Source organism: Sturnus vulgaris, chromosome 11 (assembly GCF_052056855.1).
Source record: "Sturnus vulgaris isolate bStuVul1 chromosome 11, bStuVul1.hap1, whole genome shotgun sequence".
NCBI classification, from domain to species: domain Eukaryota; kingdom Metazoa; phylum Chordata; class Aves; order Passeriformes; family Sturnidae; genus Sturnus; species Sturnus vulgaris.
The window spans coordinates 4,491,266-4,511,362 of NC_142253.1; the positions used below are offsets into that span (position 1 = coordinate 4,491,266).

Genomic DNA, 20,097 nt, shown 5'->3' on the forward strand with positions numbered 1-20,097 from the left:
CTCTTTGGAGCTATTTGGCTCCTCTTTGACACTTAGCATCCCTTGACAGGGAAAAACTCCAGATTTTTTGTGCTGGCTGTGATCTGGGACAAGAGGGAAGGAAACAGGCCAGCCCCACCAGTGCTGTGTGATAGCACAAGGGAGCATCAAGAGGCTTCAGAGAGCCTGGTCCAGGTCCAAGGTGCACTGGCATAGATGTGTTGCATCCTTGGGGCAACTGCTGCAAGATTTACAGCTTCCTTGTAAAGGGCAGAAGTAGTCGTGGGGGCACCACTGGACACATCCTGCAGCACCTGGATGATACCTGGGGCTGGGATGCAACTCCTGGATAGATTAGAGTTACACCAGAAGGGAGAGCTCATACTCCTTCTGACAGTTTGGACATGCTGAATCATAGCTTCAGGCAGCACAGAAGGAATTCCCTGACAGGTAGTTAATCTACAGATAATATGACATTTTCTTGCTTTGAAAGGGCCAGGGCAGTGAAGCAAATCCTGCTTCCAGGAGTTGTATTACTGCAAAAATTTGAGGAGCAGCAGATAGGCAGAAATACTGCCCTGGTGTACTTGGTTTAGAAGTGAGAGTCAGCCATAACCAAGCAAGAAAGCTTCATCAGACACCTCCAAAGAGCAATTGGTGGGTGACCATCCCTGCCCTCCAGTTTCTACAAAGGGACAAGAATGACACCTAGGGCTGCAGACACTGTAGGCAGCAAGGACAATCCTTGCCAGAGCTTGTTCCAGCTCTTCTAAACCTCACTGAGCTCTTCAACAAATGCTAGCCAGCTCTGCTCTAGACCAGCCTCCCCACAGCCCACGAGGGACAGAAATGTTCTCCACTTCCCCTGTGAAGCTGAGCTGTGAGAGCCCTGCTGTGCCATCCCTCACCCATCTCCTGCCTGTGCCTGCCTTGCCCTCCTGCCTTTCAGCTGCCCACGAGGCAGCAAAGGAATCCTGCTCAGTCTCCAGCCTACAATGGTCATCTGGGAGGGAAAAGGCAGCATTCTGTCCACAGGCTGAGCCTCTTCCACATACCCAGGCATTCCACGCAGCTGCCACACTCCAACTGGGCAAAACTCAAGAAGCAACAAAATGCAAATGCACCGGAGAGCCCACCAAACTCATTGCTTCAGCATTTACAGCTGTTGTGAATTAAACCTTCAGGACAATCCTGATTGTCCTGATACTGGTGACAAAACGTCTGCCACACTGAATAGCAAAAGTTCAGAGCCCAGTGCAGAAATCCTGCACAGAAAGGTGTCCCCATGCTGGGATCTCTCCTGCCAAACACGAGCATCTCTGTTCCAAACAGCTCCAAGAGGTATTTGAAGTTCTGAGCACCTGCAGAACTGAGGTCAGGATGTGCCTTCATGTTGCAATTGGAGGATATAAAATCAATTGCAACATTCTGTTTTAAGGATTTAATTTTCATGTCTTTGCTCCCTTCTTTAATCTCTACACAGCATGTACTCTGCTTGCCTCTAGATATTTTAATTCAGTCACAGTAAGTCAGTTGCACAGAATGGGCACTAGAGAGCAACAGCAATTCAATTAATTTCACACTCACTGCAGGGAGCTGGGATTTTAAATGCTGCACATTGCAGGTGATCTGTAGCATTTCGTTTTTTCATACACTTGCAAAGCTCTTTGTTTCTTTCTTATCAAACTTGGAGGTCATGAAAACCAGAGGTCAGAAAGCTCCTGGCCATCTCATTTTAGAAATAAATATGTACCTGCTAATGCAAATAAAGTTACAATCAAGCTCACACTGACACATCCTGATTGAAAACGAAATCAGATCAAATTGATTTGTATTAATAATAGAAAGGCTTTTTAATGAACCTGGTATGGGCACCACCTGTCTCATGCTGGACCCGCAGCAATGTCCTGGAGATCCATAAACTGGAATTAAATGTGAGCTGCCAGCAATCATAAGATTTCTCTTTCCTGGGACGAAGTCACCAGTCAGAATGAAACAAGTGCAGCTAAGTCATTATTTGTCTGAGGCTTATCACATTGCTCTGGAAATGAGAAAGTGGGGTCTAACACATCTAAGAGTTTGCTGTGGGGAAAAATGGTGAGAGGTTTTGACAGAATTACAAACTTCTCCAGGAGTTTCCCAACTCTTGTGAACATTGGGAGCAAGCTGTCCTCAAAATCTGGCTCAGCAGGGTACAGATACACTGTTCCTGTTTGTTATATTTGGAATTAGGGATCCAAAACAAAGCCAACCCATGTTGAGTTAAACTGCTATTGAAGCCTATCGACCTACATTGAGAGCCTGTGATTCCTCTGATCAAAAAGCTGCAGGATTTTAGTTAAAGTGAAGAAAACTGTCTTGTGTGACAGAGCTGCCCCATCATACACTGAAAAAAAGAAATAACCTCGCTACAAGAGTGTGTTCACACGTTTTCAAGCAAACCAGAGCCACCATCCAGCATGGCATGGGCAGGAAATAGGACCTGCCTGAAATTATATAATGTGCTCTTCACTAGAACTCCCAAATTCCCTTTCCAGCTGACTTTACCTTCAAGGTGTCTGCCACTGGTCCCACTTGCATGTTTATCTTTTTGCCATCTGAGGAATAATCAAATTCTTCCTGGCTCTTCACTCCGAGATATGGCACTTCTGCACAGACAAAGATTTTGCCATCGTCAGGCAATTCCTTTGCAATAGCAGGGATAGTGTAACCTTTAGGATTGCCAATTAGTAAAATCTTCCTGGCTCTGATCATATGGACAAACATCCTTAAAATTTGGCCTGTGAAAAGACAAGAGTGAAAATTTGAAAATAAAGCCATGAGAAAGACTATACTTTGTTCACAATGAAAATTAGATGTGCCTTTTAAGTGATCATTAAAAAAACCCTAATCTTAAAACACTCTCAAATAAGGATTTAACAACAGAATCTGACAAAATTTCATCTAAAATGCAGCTAAAAGACAACAGAATAAAAGGACTGATTTTAAATGTAGAACCTTTATCATCAATGCTGCTATTGTTCAAGTGCTTGTTAAATAGTGCTTGAAATATTGCATATTTTAACATTCCCCCCATATGAAAATGGCTTTGAGATGGCTCCATATTCTTTCTGGAATCCAGTATTAAAAAAAAAAAATCACTACATTACCTTGCATTTGCTCTTAGAGTCATTATCCCTAGACAGCACCATCATTTAAGAAATTTATCATCAGTGGTGTCCTTCGAACAATGTATTAGTGTAATAGATTATAAGAGTACTTCACTGGGATGATATATTACTCCAAAGATGAGAACATCTGGCAAGAATGAATCTGGGAATAGATTTAGTGTAATAGGCTTTATAAGAGGATACAAGCCTGGGTATTGCTACTTGTAAAGGTGCAGTGCTTGGCCACGGCCACCTCCTCCACAAAAGGACATAAGCCCCTATTAGAGATCCCAAACCCAAACCAGAAGCATTTTTTTCCATCCCTTTCCCTTCCAAGAAGGGTGATGATCTCTTTGCTGCTCAGTGAGGGATGGGGCTGGCACTGTGAATTAAAGCACTCATGTGTGAGTGAATACAAGGGCATGGGAGGCAGGGTACAGGAAAACTCGTGCCAGAGGAAGATCAAAGCCCACAGGAAGCTCATCTCTTTCTTTAGAAATAATTTCCCACATTTTCTGAGCATTTCCATGGCATCCTCCCCTTACTCAAGACAAAGTAGAGGATGTAACTTCAACTTCAGTGAGAACATTTACACGAATCTGGTGCAATTTTACCAACTTGCCATTCAGAGAGCCAGAGGCATGTGTTTCCTGCAGCCTGACTGTGCTTTCAGCTCCTTCAGCATCCTCTGGGATGTGCTGAGGTGAAGTTTTTCTGGAAAATAAAAAAAGACATTTTGATATGATGATAACAACCAAAATCTGAGCATCCAGCATAAAAAGCAGCAGCCAAGAGGGAACTCCTGGAAAAGCTCCATCTGTGCATGACCATGAAAAATTAGCCCAGAAGCATCACAAGTATCCTAAATTCCAGTCCTAAGAGAACCCAGTTTGGCAACAAGCACATCTCAGTGCTGGCAGCCACCTCAGCAATAGGGCTTGGGAAGAAGGGGACTAAAGGAAAGAATTCCCCACTGCTCAACCCCAAACCTTTCCCATTTTCAGCTGGTCCCAGACAGGTCTCTACCTATCTGGAGGTTTGGAGTGAATTACTCCAGTTATCCTGGCCAGGTTTTGTTCAGCTTTACAATGATTATTTTTGTTCCAGCCAAAAATAGGGTTTCTTTCCAGAACAGGGGAAAGGATATAAAACCTAAATTTTTTTAAAGACAGAGGAAAAAAATGTTTTTCCTCACGAAGTGCTCAGAAAAGCAGGGTGCCTCCAGATGCTATTTCACAGAACTCAGGCCTATGGCAATGTCTCTGGATGAAGTGAGATGTTACCTATTACAAAGGGAAGGCAATAGAGGACTTGAAGAAGTCCATAGCCTCCAGACAGGTTAGATTAGCCTATCTGAAGAAAGCAACCACCAGAAATGGATGGTGATCATTCTTCAGGCCAGAGTTTAAAGCCATTTCAGTGTTTTTTTTCCTCCAGCTCCCCCCGCTCTACTCCTCAGTAAAATGAGAAAGAATTCATAACCCGTGTCAGCCACAGCCAGATAATCCAAGACTTAAAGAGTAGAACATTTCATATAACCTCTCTTCTGCCCCTCACAAATGCTTTAACAACTTTAATAAGATAATGTATAGCTATTATCCTACAGCAAGTGTAAGTCAAACAACTATCAGCTATTATTTCAGCAACAGAGTGAATACTCGGTGTTCCCATAATCCACAGCCTGGAACAGTTTACACATTGTCAATTTTAGACAGAACTGGCTTTTTCCACATATCAAAATGTACACTGATAGATGGGAATTGTTTAGCAGACCCCACATGGCTGGGTAATATACTGTAGCTCAAAAGAGAATAATGAGGGTATCAGTTGGACTTCTGAATTAATGATACCTTAAATTAGTTTAATTAATTAGTTTAGTTACCAGAGTAATTTAGTTAGCAGATTAATTAATGTTTGTTGAGTGCTTGGAGATAAAAGCCACATATAAAGGCTGTTACTAGAGACTGGATCCAGAGGTGCAGGTTTTCCTCACTCTTTATTGATCCCAGCACGAGCTGGATCCACTCTTCAAACCTTCCAGCAAAAACTGTGTGGAGTTGGCATTCCCCAGGATATGCTCCAACTCAGACACTGCCATAGTCAACAATCAATTGGGAGAATATCTTCAACAATTTAAAGTGTTTTGTTCTCACCTCGTTTCCTCCAGGCTGTGGGCTCACACACGTATCCATGCATATTTTGGTTTGGGTGCACTTAAGTCTCATCCCACTTCCTGACACTGTCCCCCAGGTTTCTGGCATGTTCTGGACAGAAAATCTAACAACTCATTCATCCAAACACAGACAAAAGCACAAGGTTGAAAGGAGGATCTGTACCTCTTGGAAGCTCCCATTGCATCCAGGTAAGGGTCCAGCCCAAGAGCAACATCAAGAGCTTTTTGTAAGTAATTCCTGAGCTGTTCAGGTACACGAGAGTCATTAAGGGCTATTTCTTTGGCTTTGAGAATGTTCTCAGCAATGTGCCCAGCCAGAGTTTCTGAGATGGAAATTAAAAGGTAGAATAATGATTTTGTAACTGCTCCATCAGTGGAAGAGGAGTTTAAAGTACATAAATACAGGTGTGGGTTTTTTATATACAAAATACAGGGTTTTGAAGGACTATGAAAACAATAATGAAAACGTTTTCAAACTGGAAAAATCTTATATTTCTAGCAGATTTTTGCTGCATGCATTCTGCCTCTTTCCCCTCAGATCTGATCAAGAATAAGAATGCTTTAAACACATGAATTTTGCTTTTAAAGCTCCAAGGCAAGTATCAAACACCAAACAACTGCATACAAACCCTGCTCCTCCAGGTATTATTTTCCTTGGAGAAAACAGAATGCTTCCAAAACTGCTCTTGCCAAACCAGGCAGGAGATGCAGGCAGTGGGTGAAGCTTTGTAAAAAGGAGAATCTGTGTGTCAGTGGGATGCTGTGTCTGTGCAAGGGGGGACACAACATGTCAGCATTTCAAAGGCTGTGGAAATGTCTCCAGGATCCAGATCACCTTGCTCTGGAGGCCAAATTAATGCTGCCCATGGCACTGAACCTGTCCTGAGATCCCAAAAATCTCTTTTGGCAGCAATCCATCATCACAGCCAGCCGTGGCTGCAGAGGGTGAGGCATGGTTCAGAGAAACTCCCCAGTCCTCGAGTGGAAGAGCACATGCTGAGTTATGAAAGCACCTGTGAGAGACAGGACAGGAGGCTCTGAGTGTGACTGGGGTGGAGCAGATTGCCCCTGGCAGGGTTTTATTGCCTGTCAGAGAAAAGCTGCAGAGAACTACGTGGAATGAGTGAAAGGATGATCTCCTTTACTTCTGTGGCTTTCCAGTGCCTGAAGGGAGCCTACAAGAAGGATGGAGAGAGGCCATTTACAAGGCATGTAGTGACAGGACAAGCAGGAATGCTACAGGCAGAAAGAGGGTAGGTTAAGATCAGCTATTAGGAAGAAAGTCTTCTCTGAGAGGGTGATGAGATCCTGGCACAGGGTGCCCAGAGCAGCTGTGGCTGCCCCTGGATCCCTGGAAGTGTCCAAGGCCAGGCTGGTTTAGAGCAGCCTGGGACAGTGGAAGTTATCCCTGCCCATGGCAGGGGAATGGAATGAGATGGGCTTTAAGATCTTTTCAAACCAGCCCATTCAGTGATTCTGTGATACCATGCCACGATTTATATCTCGTCCCAATCTCTAACCATCAGAGGCAGCTTTTACCTCTTCCAACAGTTTTATAAATAATTTCAATTGCAGGAATAGCCACTCCTTTCCCAAACCATGCTGGTTTGCTGCCCTCAGCCCAGCTGCACTTCGAGTGAAGAGGACACACACACTCTTCTTGCAGCATTTTCACCACCACATGAGGGAGCATCCCGGGGTTTCCACTGCTCATCCGGAGAGTGCTGGAGGCTCAGGATCTGCTCATCCTCCCTGCCAAGCACTCGGAGGCTCTTTTGCTAATTTAGGGGTAAAAACATGTTTATAATCCGTGTCGACTTTTAGTAATCATCATGTTATGCTTCTGGATAAGTAACAGGGATTGCCTGTCACACAAAGGGCAGGAAAAAAGACTTAATTGCAGCTGTTTTGTAACCTGTGTTATAACACCAGATGTGAGAGCCAAGAGGTGCTGAGGGGAGAGGGAGCAGACAGGGCATGCCAGGAGCAACTCTCCATCCCAGATTACACAACCTTTGCAGGGAGTGCTGCATTTTTTGCAGCCTGGTGATGCTTTGGGCCAACAGCAGAGGTCAGAATTGTCCTCATTTATGCAAGCACCAGACAAGTCAGAGCAGAGCTCAGGGCTGGCTGCCCGGCCCAAGGCTCTGAGCACTGTGAGCTGAACTTTATGTAACTACTTTTTTTTAAAGGTTATCCAAGAAAAAGTGCTTCATTTCAGCACGCAGTTTTACACAATCCCTTTAAAACTGCTGGACTATATGAAGCACTAAATTAGATTTCCTGATTGTGTCCCTATGGCTCGATGTATGCACAGATATCTCTTTTCATTTCCCATCTAGTTGTGCATTATCATCCACGGGAGAAAAGACAAACTCAGAGGAAGAAAATGCTGAAAATAGACCTACCATGAAAGAGCAGGAAAGGGCTGCTTTAAGTCTCCAGCAGTTTCATAAAGAAAGATAGGGTGGCAATTCTTATTTGGACCATTCTTGCCAGCAGAATTGTTCCCAGCATCTTCCTGGGCAGTTGCTAGGAGCACAACCACCCTGTTTTACAACTAAGCTGACTAAAAATTGCAGCTTCTACTCTGTCTGGAATCAGGAACTTTTGATTCGCACCAAAGTCAGGAGTCAGGATTGCAAAACTGTACATGTAGGACATCAGTGTCTTCTGAGCAGACAGGCAGTGCAGTGCCATGGAGTGATCTGCTGCCCCAGAATGACAATTAAACTCTGCAGTTTGTGCTCAGATGGCACTTTTTAGTTGAAGAACAGAGGAGGACACGTTATTGTTTGCAGGGGGCCACCCTGAAGGAGGCACAGAGACAAGAGTCTGGATTTGGCAAAAACAAAGTAAAGACATGAGACCAAAAAGACCAAATCTTTGGTTCTCATTTTAGAGCTATCCTCATTTCACCTTCCAGGCTCTAGATCTATTTTGCAGCCCCAGAAATGCCTTCCATAAGAGCTCCCCTTCCCAGCCAGGACAGAGCACTGAACCTGATCCACCTGAACCCTTTGCTGCCAGACTCTTTGGTGCTCCTGTGCCAAGCACCTTGGCAGGAGCTGCTCATTGCTAAGCACTTGGAAATCCAGCCTGCTGAAATCATCCCAAACAGTTCCAGTCATCATATTCACCAAGGGACCTCGGGCATTGACAACAGCTTATCCCAACCCTTACACCTCATGTGTGTAAATACATGTCCTGGCACATCGTGGCCCCTGTGGGGACAGGGGTGGGTGGGCAGTGTGGCCAAAACTCGAGTGCATGGCCATCAAACATTGCAGGGGGTCCTGAACAGAGCTCAGCCTGTGCCTCAGCATCCACAGTGCCAGAGCCTGCAGCAGTGATGGCCTGGGGACAGGTAGCAGCTTAGGGATGGAGGGGGAGCATGAGGAGAAAGAGCAGGAGGAAGCACCAGAGAGGGGACACTGCTGCTCATGGCTGGAACCAGGGATCTATACTCTGACTGAACTCCAGGGGAAAGCAAGGGAAATATGCACTAGCTGATGCATTTTCTACAGGTTCTACTGGTAGAAAATAAGTTGAAAAGCTGAATCTCCCCAGTGCTCCATTAGGGAGACAAATTATTTATAAAACAAGCATCACAATGCATCAGAAATTAGTCACAGCCAAAGCTCTCTTGACATTGCAATCATCCACCACCCCACCATTCCTTTCCCCTGGGATTGTCCCACTCCCTCCACTCCAGATTCCTGCAAACCCATCTCCTGTGCTCAGGCTCTCTCCTGTCCCTGACAAACCCACCCTCTACTCCTTGCTGCCAAGGCACATCTCCATGGGGAAGGTGGGGACCCTAGGGCATCACACGGTGTCCCCTCCTGCCACACCACTCTCCTGGAGCTCCTCACCCCTCACAGGGAGTTTACCTGAAGGGTTATGCATGTTCCCTCTTGTCCCCTGGCCTCAGAGGATGCTGTGGTGGGTTTGCTGCCTCTGCAGAGCAGGAGGTCGGTGCTCGGGTGCCCGGTGAGGGGACAAAGTCTCCTCCCTCAATCACCAGGGCAGAGGGGGAGAGGCTGGTGGGGAGGATGGCCCCGGGCTGGGGCTGCACCCGCCTGTCCCTCCCAGAGCACAGGTGAGATCCAACAGCATCTGACACGAAAAAAGCACAACAAAAGAGCCGACTTTCAGTGCCTTTGCTTTACATAAGAGTAAGTTCACATCCTGACCTTGGGAAGCTGCTGACTGTCAAGGAAGTAATTGGCAGTTTCATAATCTTCTAGTTACATATCACAGACATGCCCCGGCTAAACCAGCAGGTATGGGACCAAAAACGTCCCAGGACTCTGAACCCCAGATTATCTATAAGTGGTCCTTAGCCACAAAGTCACCACTGCCCCACGCAGCCAAACACTGGAGTAACCCCTGCTCTGGGCCAGGTGTCTGCACGGGCTGGGGCAGGTTGTGTCACTTGGGTACCAGCTGATCTGCACCCCAAGAAAGGGTCCTGGGAACGGACTGGCTGAGGGAGGCATCGGGAGCAAGCAGTGGGAACATCCAAGGTATCCAAAATACCCTGCAGCAGGGCTGGTGAGGAATTAAAGCAAAGTCCTCAAAGAGTGTGTGATGGAGCTGATGTGGGCTGGCCATCTCCTTTTCATTCAGAAGAAACACAGAATGGAGGTAATGAGGAAATGTGGACTCGCCCATAACCAGAACAACATCTGTCACCTCTGGGATGTATCACCCTGGGCTCATTCACTCAAGGACTGACTCAAGGTACCTGCAAAATGTGCAGAGAGAGCCCAGGGCTGGGCAGGGAAGGTGAGCAGGCTGGGGGAGCTCACACAGGGCTCTTGGCAGTCCCTCTGCAGGATGGAAGGTGCAGGGACATGGCAGTCATTGGTGCTGGCAAGTAGCTGGACTGTGGAAAGTTAATTTGTCAAATGTAACAGAAGACATTTCAGTGTCCCCGGAATAGAACGGGGAAGTAAAAATAGAAAATAAGTAAATACACACTATGAAAGAGTAAAAGAAAAGCAAATAAAAGAAGTCTCAATGCTGACTGTGTTGTTATTAGTTAAAACAAATAAACAAGATGAAAAAACAGACTTTCTGGCTTACCTAAGATTATTCTATTTCATGATTTAGTAAACAACAAACTGCATTAGAATTGAGTTCCTGCAGAAAGTAATAAAAATTGTATTTAGATTGGGAGTTAAAATTTTAGACAAGAATTTGGTAAACAGACTACGAGATTTAGTGTGTCATCTAATCCACATGCACTAGCTTTAAGGTGACTTTGGGCAAGTTGTTTCATTTCTGGGACTCTATTTTCTTCTTCTACAAAATGGGGTTGACAGCCTGCCCTCTTTAAAAAGCACTTTGCCATCTGGAGATGAAGCCAGCAGTGAGGACTGGAGTCAGGAGTTCAACACTTCTTGGAGCAGGGCTACATGGCTTTGGAGACTTTTCTTGCAGCTCTTTCTCAATATTAATTTTGAGACAGATGAAGGTTTCAAAGTGATTTTGGCTGCAATGAAGCCTTCAAAGCAATGACACAGCATTGTCCAATGGGTTCTTTAAGACCCATTTTTTCCTGCCTCTGCTTTTACATCTGATTTTGGTTTTCTTGATCTTTGTTTCTGAACAAGGACAGCTTTCAGAAACACAGCTGAGAAGGTGGCAAAGACAGGTTTGTGCCTTGAGGCACTGCTGGTGAAATCAAAGGAAGATCTTTCCTGTGCTGAGCACACAGAGCTGTATGCCAAGGGAATATTTCATGTGGCAACCTGAGCCTGGGGCTCTCCAAAAGCCCCAGCTGGAAGATCACATGGAAAAGTGAATTGTGCATCCCCCAGTCACGTGGGGATCAAAACCCAGCTCGTGCCCCATACAGCCCTTCAGGAGATAAATCCTCTCTGATAATTTTTTTTAAACCCACCATAAAAGCTAAAATATATATTATATATAGAGTTTTGTTCCTCAATTCAAGAGGATCCCAGGAATGTGAGCTCCAAAGAGGTTTAACCAGCTGGTATTGATTCCCATGCTTCTGCTCCTGTCTCATCCCATAAGAGCAGCTTAAATCTGCAGCCAGATCAGAGGCTCTACTCAGCAAAGGTGGTTCCTGAATGATGTGAAGAATCACACAAACTGCCTTTCATAACTTTAAATTTGCTGTAGGGCATCATGTTGGAAGTTAATGTATGCATTCCTATTGTACATCTTAAGCATTATAAAACCAGCTGATTACACAACCCCATCCTGGTAGTCGCACGTGTCTTCTAGCACTCCTGCCACCCCTAACATGCATCCCAGATTAAGTAATCTCAGTTTTGTAATTAGTCTCTCACATGGAGACGAGACCTCCCCTCCCAATGCCTGGTCACCCTGGAGCCTTTAAAAAGCACCTCAAAGGCACCCAGTGATGGGACATCTCTGGATAGGGAGATTTCACCTTCTGGAAGCATGCTGGTGACAGAAGAGGTGTGTGCTCCAGCAGTCCCAGGAGCCACCATGGCCCAGGAGCCCCAGCAGACAGATTTCCAGCTGGTGCGAGTCAAGAGCACGTGGAGCCGCGTCAAGAAAGGAGAAGCCCTTTGCAATGATGAGGACGAGATCACTCACTCTGAGGCAAAAATGTGAGTAGAGGAAGGAGCCTGTGTTGTTCTGGCCAGCCAAACTGGGCAGTCTTCTTGGTGGGATGGAAAAATCATCGTGGGTGCCATGGTGGCTTCAACCCACAGTGAGAGAACTACAGAATTACAGAATAGCTCAGGCTGGAAGGGATCTTTGAAGGTCATCTAATCCAAACCCCTGCCATGGGCAGGGACAACTTCCACTAGACCAGGGTGCTCCAAGCCCCATCCAACCTGACCTATGTGTACAAACCTGTGGACATGTCCTTGGGAACACGTTCAGGATGGCAGCACAGGGGCTTGCAGTGCTCCTTGACACAGCTCAGAGAATTTTATCAACAGCCTCCGTTTTTGTAGACAGGAATTTTCTTTAAACTTCTGAAGACTTACGCAGGGACATCTGTGAGCTGCACTTGGGCTCTTTCTCCCCACTTCTGTGAAACTGCAATCTGTGTATGTAAAAGCTCACGCTCAGGCGTGGGAGACAGATGGGTTTATAGAGGTGGTCACAAGACAAATTAAATGGGTAGGTGGGAAAAATGAACTGTCACTGACAGCAGCAAACCCCTTAGCTCATCCCTCAAACTGTAGAAGTCATCTAATGCTGCTTCAGACTGAGCAGAGACAAAAATTTCCCCCAGGGATACATCCAGCTCTTTGCTGATAGAACATCTCTCCAGTTAATTATCTGTTAATTACAGCAGACTCCTTTTCACAAGCACGTGGAACTCCATTCATGGTGCAGATCTTTTTTAATACAGCTCTCTTCTGCACCTCAGAAGTTTTCCAGCCTTTGTCATACTCAGATTTTAATGACACAAGTCAAACCCTTTTCTCAGCCAGGTCAGAGGGACCTTCACCAGCACTGGCAGGGACCATGCATGAGATCACCCAGGCAGAGCTGCAGCAGGTAGAGCAGGACTTTGGCAGACCCCAAAACAGCCCTGCTGAACCTCAGTCAATAGAAGGATGAACCTAGGGCCCAAGAGCACCCAGAAAAATCCTCAACTGACAGATGCTCCCACAAGGACATGTTCAGCCCCAAATTCACTGTGATTTTCATACAGCAGAGGGGTAGCAGTTGGTACTGGTTGTACCATCCAGCACTCAAAGTTAATTCCACCAAATAATATTCCAAACCATTCTGTCTCTTAGAAGGGTCACACACCAGACATGAATGCACAGGGAGTCAAGTACAGCTATAAGATGGTGCATTAAAATGTAAACAGCTGCTTTTTCTGATACCACATTTGAAAAGGCCAGAAAAAATTTTCTGGAAGTTATAAATCCTCACTGGTTTTCTTTAACAGCTATGGAGTTTAAGACTTAGAGACTTAGAAACTATTTTAATAGTTTAAGACTTAGAGACAATTTGGTAAAGAAAGCAGAGAAGCATCTGTTTCAACCTCTAAGTGAATGTTCAGGCATGTGAAAAGAAATTGGGCATGTAGGGAAATCTGATTATCCAATGAATACCACAGAAACTCATTTTTTACTGAAGTGCAGCTCAAAAAACAGTCTTACATAAACTACATTTTACTATTTCCTTCTGCCTGTTTTTTTTTCTCTTTTTTGATTCCCAACATGTTTTTTCCCTAGTTTGGCTATCCCACAGAAGGAAGGGGTTGTAGGTTTATGTTTTTAGCTGGTTTTAGATAGATAATTAATTTTGGCTTTTATTTACTTTTGAAAACTTCAGTATGGAAATGTATCTCAACCCCCAAGTCATTTTCTTTCCCTTTCCAGGAGTACCTACTATTTCTATCACACCTATTTCAAGGTAGAGATCCACTAGTTCTACTAAAGCATTGTAGAAACACTGGTCTGAATGGAGTTGTGTGGCTGTTTATAGCCAGATAGGTATAAATTCACTCCTATCACCCAGATATACCATCAGAGGATGTTTCCTCCATAAACATGGAAAATTTTGGCAACCTCTTCACTTCCCTACTCCCTTTTGGGAAGCTGAAATGATTGGGCTGGCTCATTCTTTATGGGTTTTCAACTTGTAGTATGAAAAACATGTCCCAGTCCTTCTGGGCTGTATCTTTTTAATGGTATGTAGGAATTTGGACACTTAACTCTTCACTAAGACTTTGGAGAGCTTCTCCATGAATAAAATTGCTGAGCTCTGACACCCAGGGGATGTCCCACTCTCACAGCCCCACATTTCTGCAGTGCATGGGCAGGAGATTCCACATTCTTCACCTCCTAGCTACATCCTTAAAGTAGTTCAGACAAGCGAAGGTCAAACTATGAATGTAATGATTTCAAACCATGTTTTCTGATCCTTGCCAGAGGCGAGTGCATCTCCGATGGTGGGATTTCCTGGATAGTTGAAGCTCCTATCTATTTTTGCTACAAAGTGGTAGAAACATACAACATCCTGGAACCCTCTAACACCACTCTGCTCTGGGGTCACATCACTGACCCCCAGCAAATAGAGCTGGCCACCGCCAGCAAGAGGAAACTGCGGCGCTTTATCGTCATCGACGAAGTCGTCGACAAACTCTACGGCTCCAAAGTCAGACAATACTTCGAAGAGAACAACGTCCAGCACAAAATCCTCGCCCTGCCGACCACGGAGGAAACGAAATCCATGGACCTGGTGTTGAACATCCTGCACGAGGTGCAGAAGTTCAGCCTGGACCGGCGGACGGAGCCCATCATCGCCATCGGCGGGGGCGTGTGCCTGGACATCGTCGGGCTCGCCGCGTCGCTCTACCGGAGACGCACCCCCTACATCCGGGTCCCCACCACCCTCCTCTCCTACGTGGATGCCAGCGTGGGGGCCAAGAACGGGGTGAACTTTCTGCAGTGTAAGAACAAGCTCGGGGGCTACACCCCTCCCGTGGCGAGTTTCCTGGATAGATCCTTCATCCAGAGCATCCCGCGGCGACACATCTCCAACGGCCTCGGGGAAATTTTAAAGGTATGAGCTTTTGCAACTGCAGTTTTCAAAACTGAAGTCATACAATTGTTTGGGTTGGAAGGGAGCTTTGGAGGTCACCAAATCCAATCCCCCTGTGATGAGCAGGGACACCTTTTACTAGATCGGTTGCTCAAAGCCCCATCCAGCATGTTCTTGAGTATTTCCAGGAATGGGGCATCTATCAAACTTCTGGAAAACTAACTTCAGGGTTTCACTACCCCCGTTATAAAAAATTTCTTCCTCGCAACTAGCCTGAATCTATCTTCTTTCAGTTTAAACCACTATCCCTTGTTCTGTCACAACAGGCCCTACTAAAAAGTCTGTCCTCATCTTTACTGCCTCTTTTAAGTATTGAAAAGTAAAATGCCCAGAAGCACCCATGGCATTGTAGAAACAACTTAGAGGAATCAAGGTGGGTCATCAAGGGTGCATGGGGATTTTTAATTCTCATTGAGCCTATATATATATATATATATATATATATATATATATATATATATATATGTACTTGTTACAGCTGCTAAATTTGTTAGAACATTCCTTACACTCAGTGTCCAGTGCTAACCCTGTGGAGGAAAACTCACAGGAAAGTCACAAAACTCACAGCCAGACGCAGCAAAAACTCACAGGAGACACAGCAAAACCAAGGAAGAAAAGCCTCATCTTTCCACTGAGGCTGATCCATAGCACTCTGTAATGAACTCCTGGCAGAGAATCTGAGGCTCATTATGATGGGGATTAATAATCTGCAAGATCATTTGCACCTACCTCAGTGGGTATGTCGAGTGTGGTCAATCAATCTCCTGCGAGGCAAATTCTACTTCTAAAATTACCTGGAAAGTACACAGTAAATGGCTTTATGTCTGGAGAACTTTGGAAACTTTTGATAAAGCAGAGTTCAAGCTATTAAAGTATATTAGAGATGAGTTCATCAACAGCAATTTTCAGTGCTTGCACAATGAGAAATCCCCAGGGTATCTGGAGGTTTCTGGCAGGCTTTGTGAAACCCTCAGGTCACCATTCCCCACTGCAGGGGTGGGGCTGATGCCTGAGTCAGAGAGGGGAAAAATATGTACTTCTAACAAGGACATCTCTTCTAAACCCTCATATTCCCTACACTGCAGTGTTTTCCCTCCTTCCATTGCCCAAAGAGCAACCTCAAGGGTTAGACGAAAGTTGCCCTGGGATTGGCCACCACCCAGTCCCAAATTTCCTTCCAGTAACACAAATAACCAAAGCTCATTACAAACCACCTGCTCGGCTATGGGAGCACACAGAAAACCCCCAGCACGGGCAGAGCTGCACAGCAGTAGGGGAACCAGAGCTCCCATCATCTCTGCCATTTTACCAGAGTCCCACTGGGCATTTCCACACTGCCTTTTGCACACACCTTCACTCAGCACAGCTGACAATGTGTGACACCACTGGGTCACATTCCCTAGAGACCTGCTGTTCACACAGCTGTGTCTACAGAGACACCTTTTCAGGTTACAGAGATACAACTTGTTCATGTAGCATATGTGCAGGTGATTCTTTGCTAGTGGATAACATATTATTGCAGTCCAACCTACTGAAACACTCAAGTTTCCAGCAGCACATACAAGGATCAGACAATTATCCTAAATTATCTCTTCTTTGTCCCAGATGGCCCTCATGAAACACAAAGGGCTGTTTGACCTGCTCAAGAGCCATGGTAAACACCTACTGGACACCAAGTTCCAGTCCTGCGATGGCTTTGCTGACCACAGGGATGCTGCACTGCAGACTACCAGGATTGCCATTGAAACCATGCTGGAAGAGCTGGCTCCCAACCTCTGGGAGGATGACCTGGACAGACTGGTTGATTTTGGCCACCTTATTAGCCCAGAGCTGGAAATGGTGAGTGACAGGCTTTATATTGCAATACCCACTTCAAATATAAAATAAAAAACAATTCAATAGGCTGCATGAAAACCTTGTGAAAAGGAGCTGAGATAACTCCAGATTTACACATGCTACCCCAGGCCATCCAGCACAGCAGCCTGGTGTCAAAGGGACCCCTTCTCCTGCCCTGCTGCCCCCCACACCCCCCACCTGTTTCCAATTCAGACCTCACTCCAGTTGTTGCTTCTTGCTGGGCACTTAATGAAGCTCAAAGAAAACCAAATTCCAGAAAAGCCACTATAAACCACCAACATGAACTGTAACAGCACAAAGGCAGGAAGGCCACAGCCCATACTATGGGGGACAAATTGCCACTGAGGAATGAGGAGGGACACCTGCACCTTATCCCATATTCAGAGCTCATCCCTCCATCTCATGGTGCTCTATCAATGATTTAGATGAGAGGAGAATTAGATCCTAGATCCCTATGGGAGATTTGAGCTGCGATTAATCACGCGTAAAACGGATCATCCTAGCAACCCATAAATCACAAGACGCCAACATCCCGCAACCGCAGTGAGTCAAACGCCGATTTTCAGGGACGCCTCTAGAAATAAACCCCACTTGTTTCCTATTTGCCACCCCAAACCCTTTTGTGCCACCCACCCTTGCTGCGTTGCAGAGGGTTTTGCCGTCGCTGATGCACGGGGAAGCCGTGAACATCGACATGGCCTTCATGACGTACGTGGCCCACGCGCGCGGGCTCCTGGACGCCGAGGAGAAGGAGCAGATCCTGCAGTGCATGAGGGGCCTGGAGCTGCCAGTGTGGCACAGCGGCTGCAGCTGGGCCCTCATCCAGAGAGCCCTGCAGGAGCGCCTCAAGCACAGCGGGGGACAGCCACGGATGCCCCTGCCCACCGGCCTCGGCGTGGCAGGTACCAGCCAGGGACCCCCGGGAGCATTGGTGGGCTGTGAAATGTGGGAATGTGCTCTGTGGTTTGCACCTGTGCAGTTCCTGTGCTCTTTTCCACACTCGGTAAACCCATAGAGAGACAGGATCCCTCCTGCGTACAAGCCCCAGAATTCCATTAAGGACTGAGGTCTAATTAATTGCATTGCGATTAACCAATTCACCTTGCAAAGGGAAATGCAGTGCTCTGGAAGACAAACCAGCAAGGGGAAAAGAAAAAAAAACAATTCCTCTGCTATACTTCAAAAGATCGGTTAAATAGTCTTTGGCAAAAGGAATTTAATTTTTTACTGTGCCTAGAACTAATACTTGCAAACTAAATAATATCAGTTCAATTTCTGGGATGAAATACTCCTAAGATTTAAAAATAAAGGCCAGCCAATCCCTAACAGAGAAGTAATGCACGGGACCAGGCTGTGATCCCTGGCATTTCTTTCATTTTCACACCATTTCCATGAAGCTCAGTCTCCCCACACAGGACAAAAGGCTCTCACCGACTGGAGTGACTCTGCCCCAGCCAGTCAGTGTGTGCAGGCAGGAAAAGCTCCTCTGGATGTCCTATTAACTAAAACACTTCTTTTCCAGACATATTCAACGACACCAGTGAAGAGACCCTGGAAAGAGCATACAAGCTGTGGGTCAAGGACTGCCAGACGGTGCTGGAGGAAGAGCTGCAAGCCCAAGGTGATGGTCCTGCCCCAGGCCTGAGCTGTTTGCCACTGTAAGGTAGTGGGCAGAACTGAATTCTGAACAAGATAAATACAGAAGCACCCATGAAACTGCATCCACCCCAGAGCTGCATGGAACAAGCAGAATATTGGCGTCTGATGTGAATTTACCTTTTTCAATTGCTTTGTTCACAAGGGAATCCATTATTGCTGAAGAAGTGATCGCTCACAAGTGAAAACACTGAGTGCCTGTAGTGTAGTCCACAGCAAACAGCCTTCTTTCAGGAAAAGTGAGCAGGATTATTCATTTATTTAGTTAATCCAAGCTGGTAACTGCCATGGCCCTTGCCACTGGTATCCCACCTTGCTTGTGCTTGGAGCCCTGACACGAGCAGGTGTAGCTGACTCATAGACCATGGTACGGCACCATGTAAAATTTCTATATAAAATATTTCAAGTAGGTTATCGCCTTCACTGGTTATTCTTTTTTTCTTGGTGTTGTTCTTGTTTTCTCTCAATCAAAAGAGGAAAACAAAGAAGCTCATCTGCCAGCCTTTGCACCCAGTGTAAGGGATTAGAGACACTCTGATTAGAGGCACCATCACAAGTCACAGATCAGCAAATATCACTGCTGTGAAGCACATGGGAGCTGTCTCTGGGCAGTATGGCAGCCTTTTGTCTTGACAAAGACAAATATACTTGGGACATGACGGAAAGTCTTCTCTTGCTGCCCAAATGTTTGTGGTGGTTTCCCTTTGTAACCTCTGCAAGCCACTGCTGTGACAAACAGGGCACCATTTGCAGCGTTGCTGCCCAGGAACAAAGCTGGGCTCCTGGCAATATTGGTGTCCCCACAGCTGCCACAGAGCTCCTCATACCTGTCAGACCCTGGCTCCTTTCTCATCTCAGCCTTTCCTGGTTAGATAAGGCCAACTGGGGAAAACCAAGAGAAATTAGACTCCAAGCAAGTTCATCGTCTTCAAGCAGCCTCAGTGTCATGTCTCAGGATCCTGGCAGACTCAGAGCAGATTATATAATGGATGCTGATGGTGAAAAACGTAAAAGTAATGCCATCCTTCTCCCTGGAGGTCCAATCAAAGGAATTGCAATCAACAAACAGCCTTTGAATTATTTACAACATTATTTGTTTTTTCCCCCGGTATTTTTTTCCCCACACCAGTTTGTGCTGATGTGCTGGCTTCTGTTTTGCTAAAGTAATAAAAGCTATTAAAATAGAAAAATTTTTGAACTAATGATTGCATTGCTGCCCACAGTGTGTGCCTGAGTACCTTTGCATGTGCTTGAGAGACAGAGACTGGAGAAGTGTGGCACAGAGCTGACATAATAAATCCCTTTTCCTCTTGAGCCTGGAGATGAGGTGTTTAAAACTGCTCAGAAAGCCCTGCTCAGCCTTCTCCAGAGCAGTGCATCTCCCCAGTTTCAGGACAGGGTTTCACACAGATGGTATCATCTTACCAAGGAGCTTCAGAGCACATCCTCAGAGCCACAGCATCTTAGAAATAAACCCATGAATTCACAGTTAAATAACCCTGGGACTGAGGGTATCAGTGAACTTGTCTCCTTTTTCCAGAGCATCAAACACAGGCTCATTCACTGGGTTTCAGACAGCTGCCACTTCTCTCAGGGATGCACCAGCACCACCAGCTTTGCTAGAATAGACAGGGGCAGTGCAACAGGAGAGCAGGTGAGGAAGGAGTCAGAGGATGGACCAGGCTCTGCTCAGTGGTGCCCAGT

General features: G+C 45.8%; 2 protein-coding genes across 2 annotated transcripts in view; one reads left to right on the top strand and one right to left on the bottom strand.

Annotated features, from left to right (window-relative positions):
• LOC106850326 (uncharacterized) overlaps nt 1-9,445 on the bottom strand; it is a 32,881-nt gene extending 23,436 nt beyond the window's left edge. Inside the window, exons 1-4 of the mRNA XM_088171194.1 lie at nt 9,195-9,445; nt 5,465-5,624; nt 3,751-3,842; nt 2,527-2,759 (exon numbers count right to left, since the gene is read on the bottom strand). Coding sequence (XP_088027320.1) covers nt 2,527-2,759; nt 3,751-3,842; nt 5,465-5,624; nt 9,195-9,210 — 501 coding nt within the window. The 5' untranslated portion in view covers nt 9,211-9,445. The remainder of the gene's footprint in view (nt 1-2,526; nt 2,760-3,750; nt 3,843-5,464; nt 5,625-9,194) is intronic.
• Nucleotides 9,446-11,787: 2,342 nt separating this feature from the next.
• Nucleotides 11,788-19,595, top strand: LOC106850319 (uncharacterized). Its single transcript, XM_014871547.2, has 5 exons — nt 11,788-11,912; nt 14,208-14,841; nt 16,486-16,719; nt 17,387-17,639; nt 18,260-19,595. Exons 1-5 carry the CDS (start codon nt 11,788-11,790, stop codon nt 18,397-18,399), a joined length of 1,386 nt encoding a protein of 461 aa, XP_014727033.2. The 3' UTR covers nt 18,400-19,595.
• The last annotated feature ends 502 nt before the right edge of the window (nt 19,596-20,097 follow it).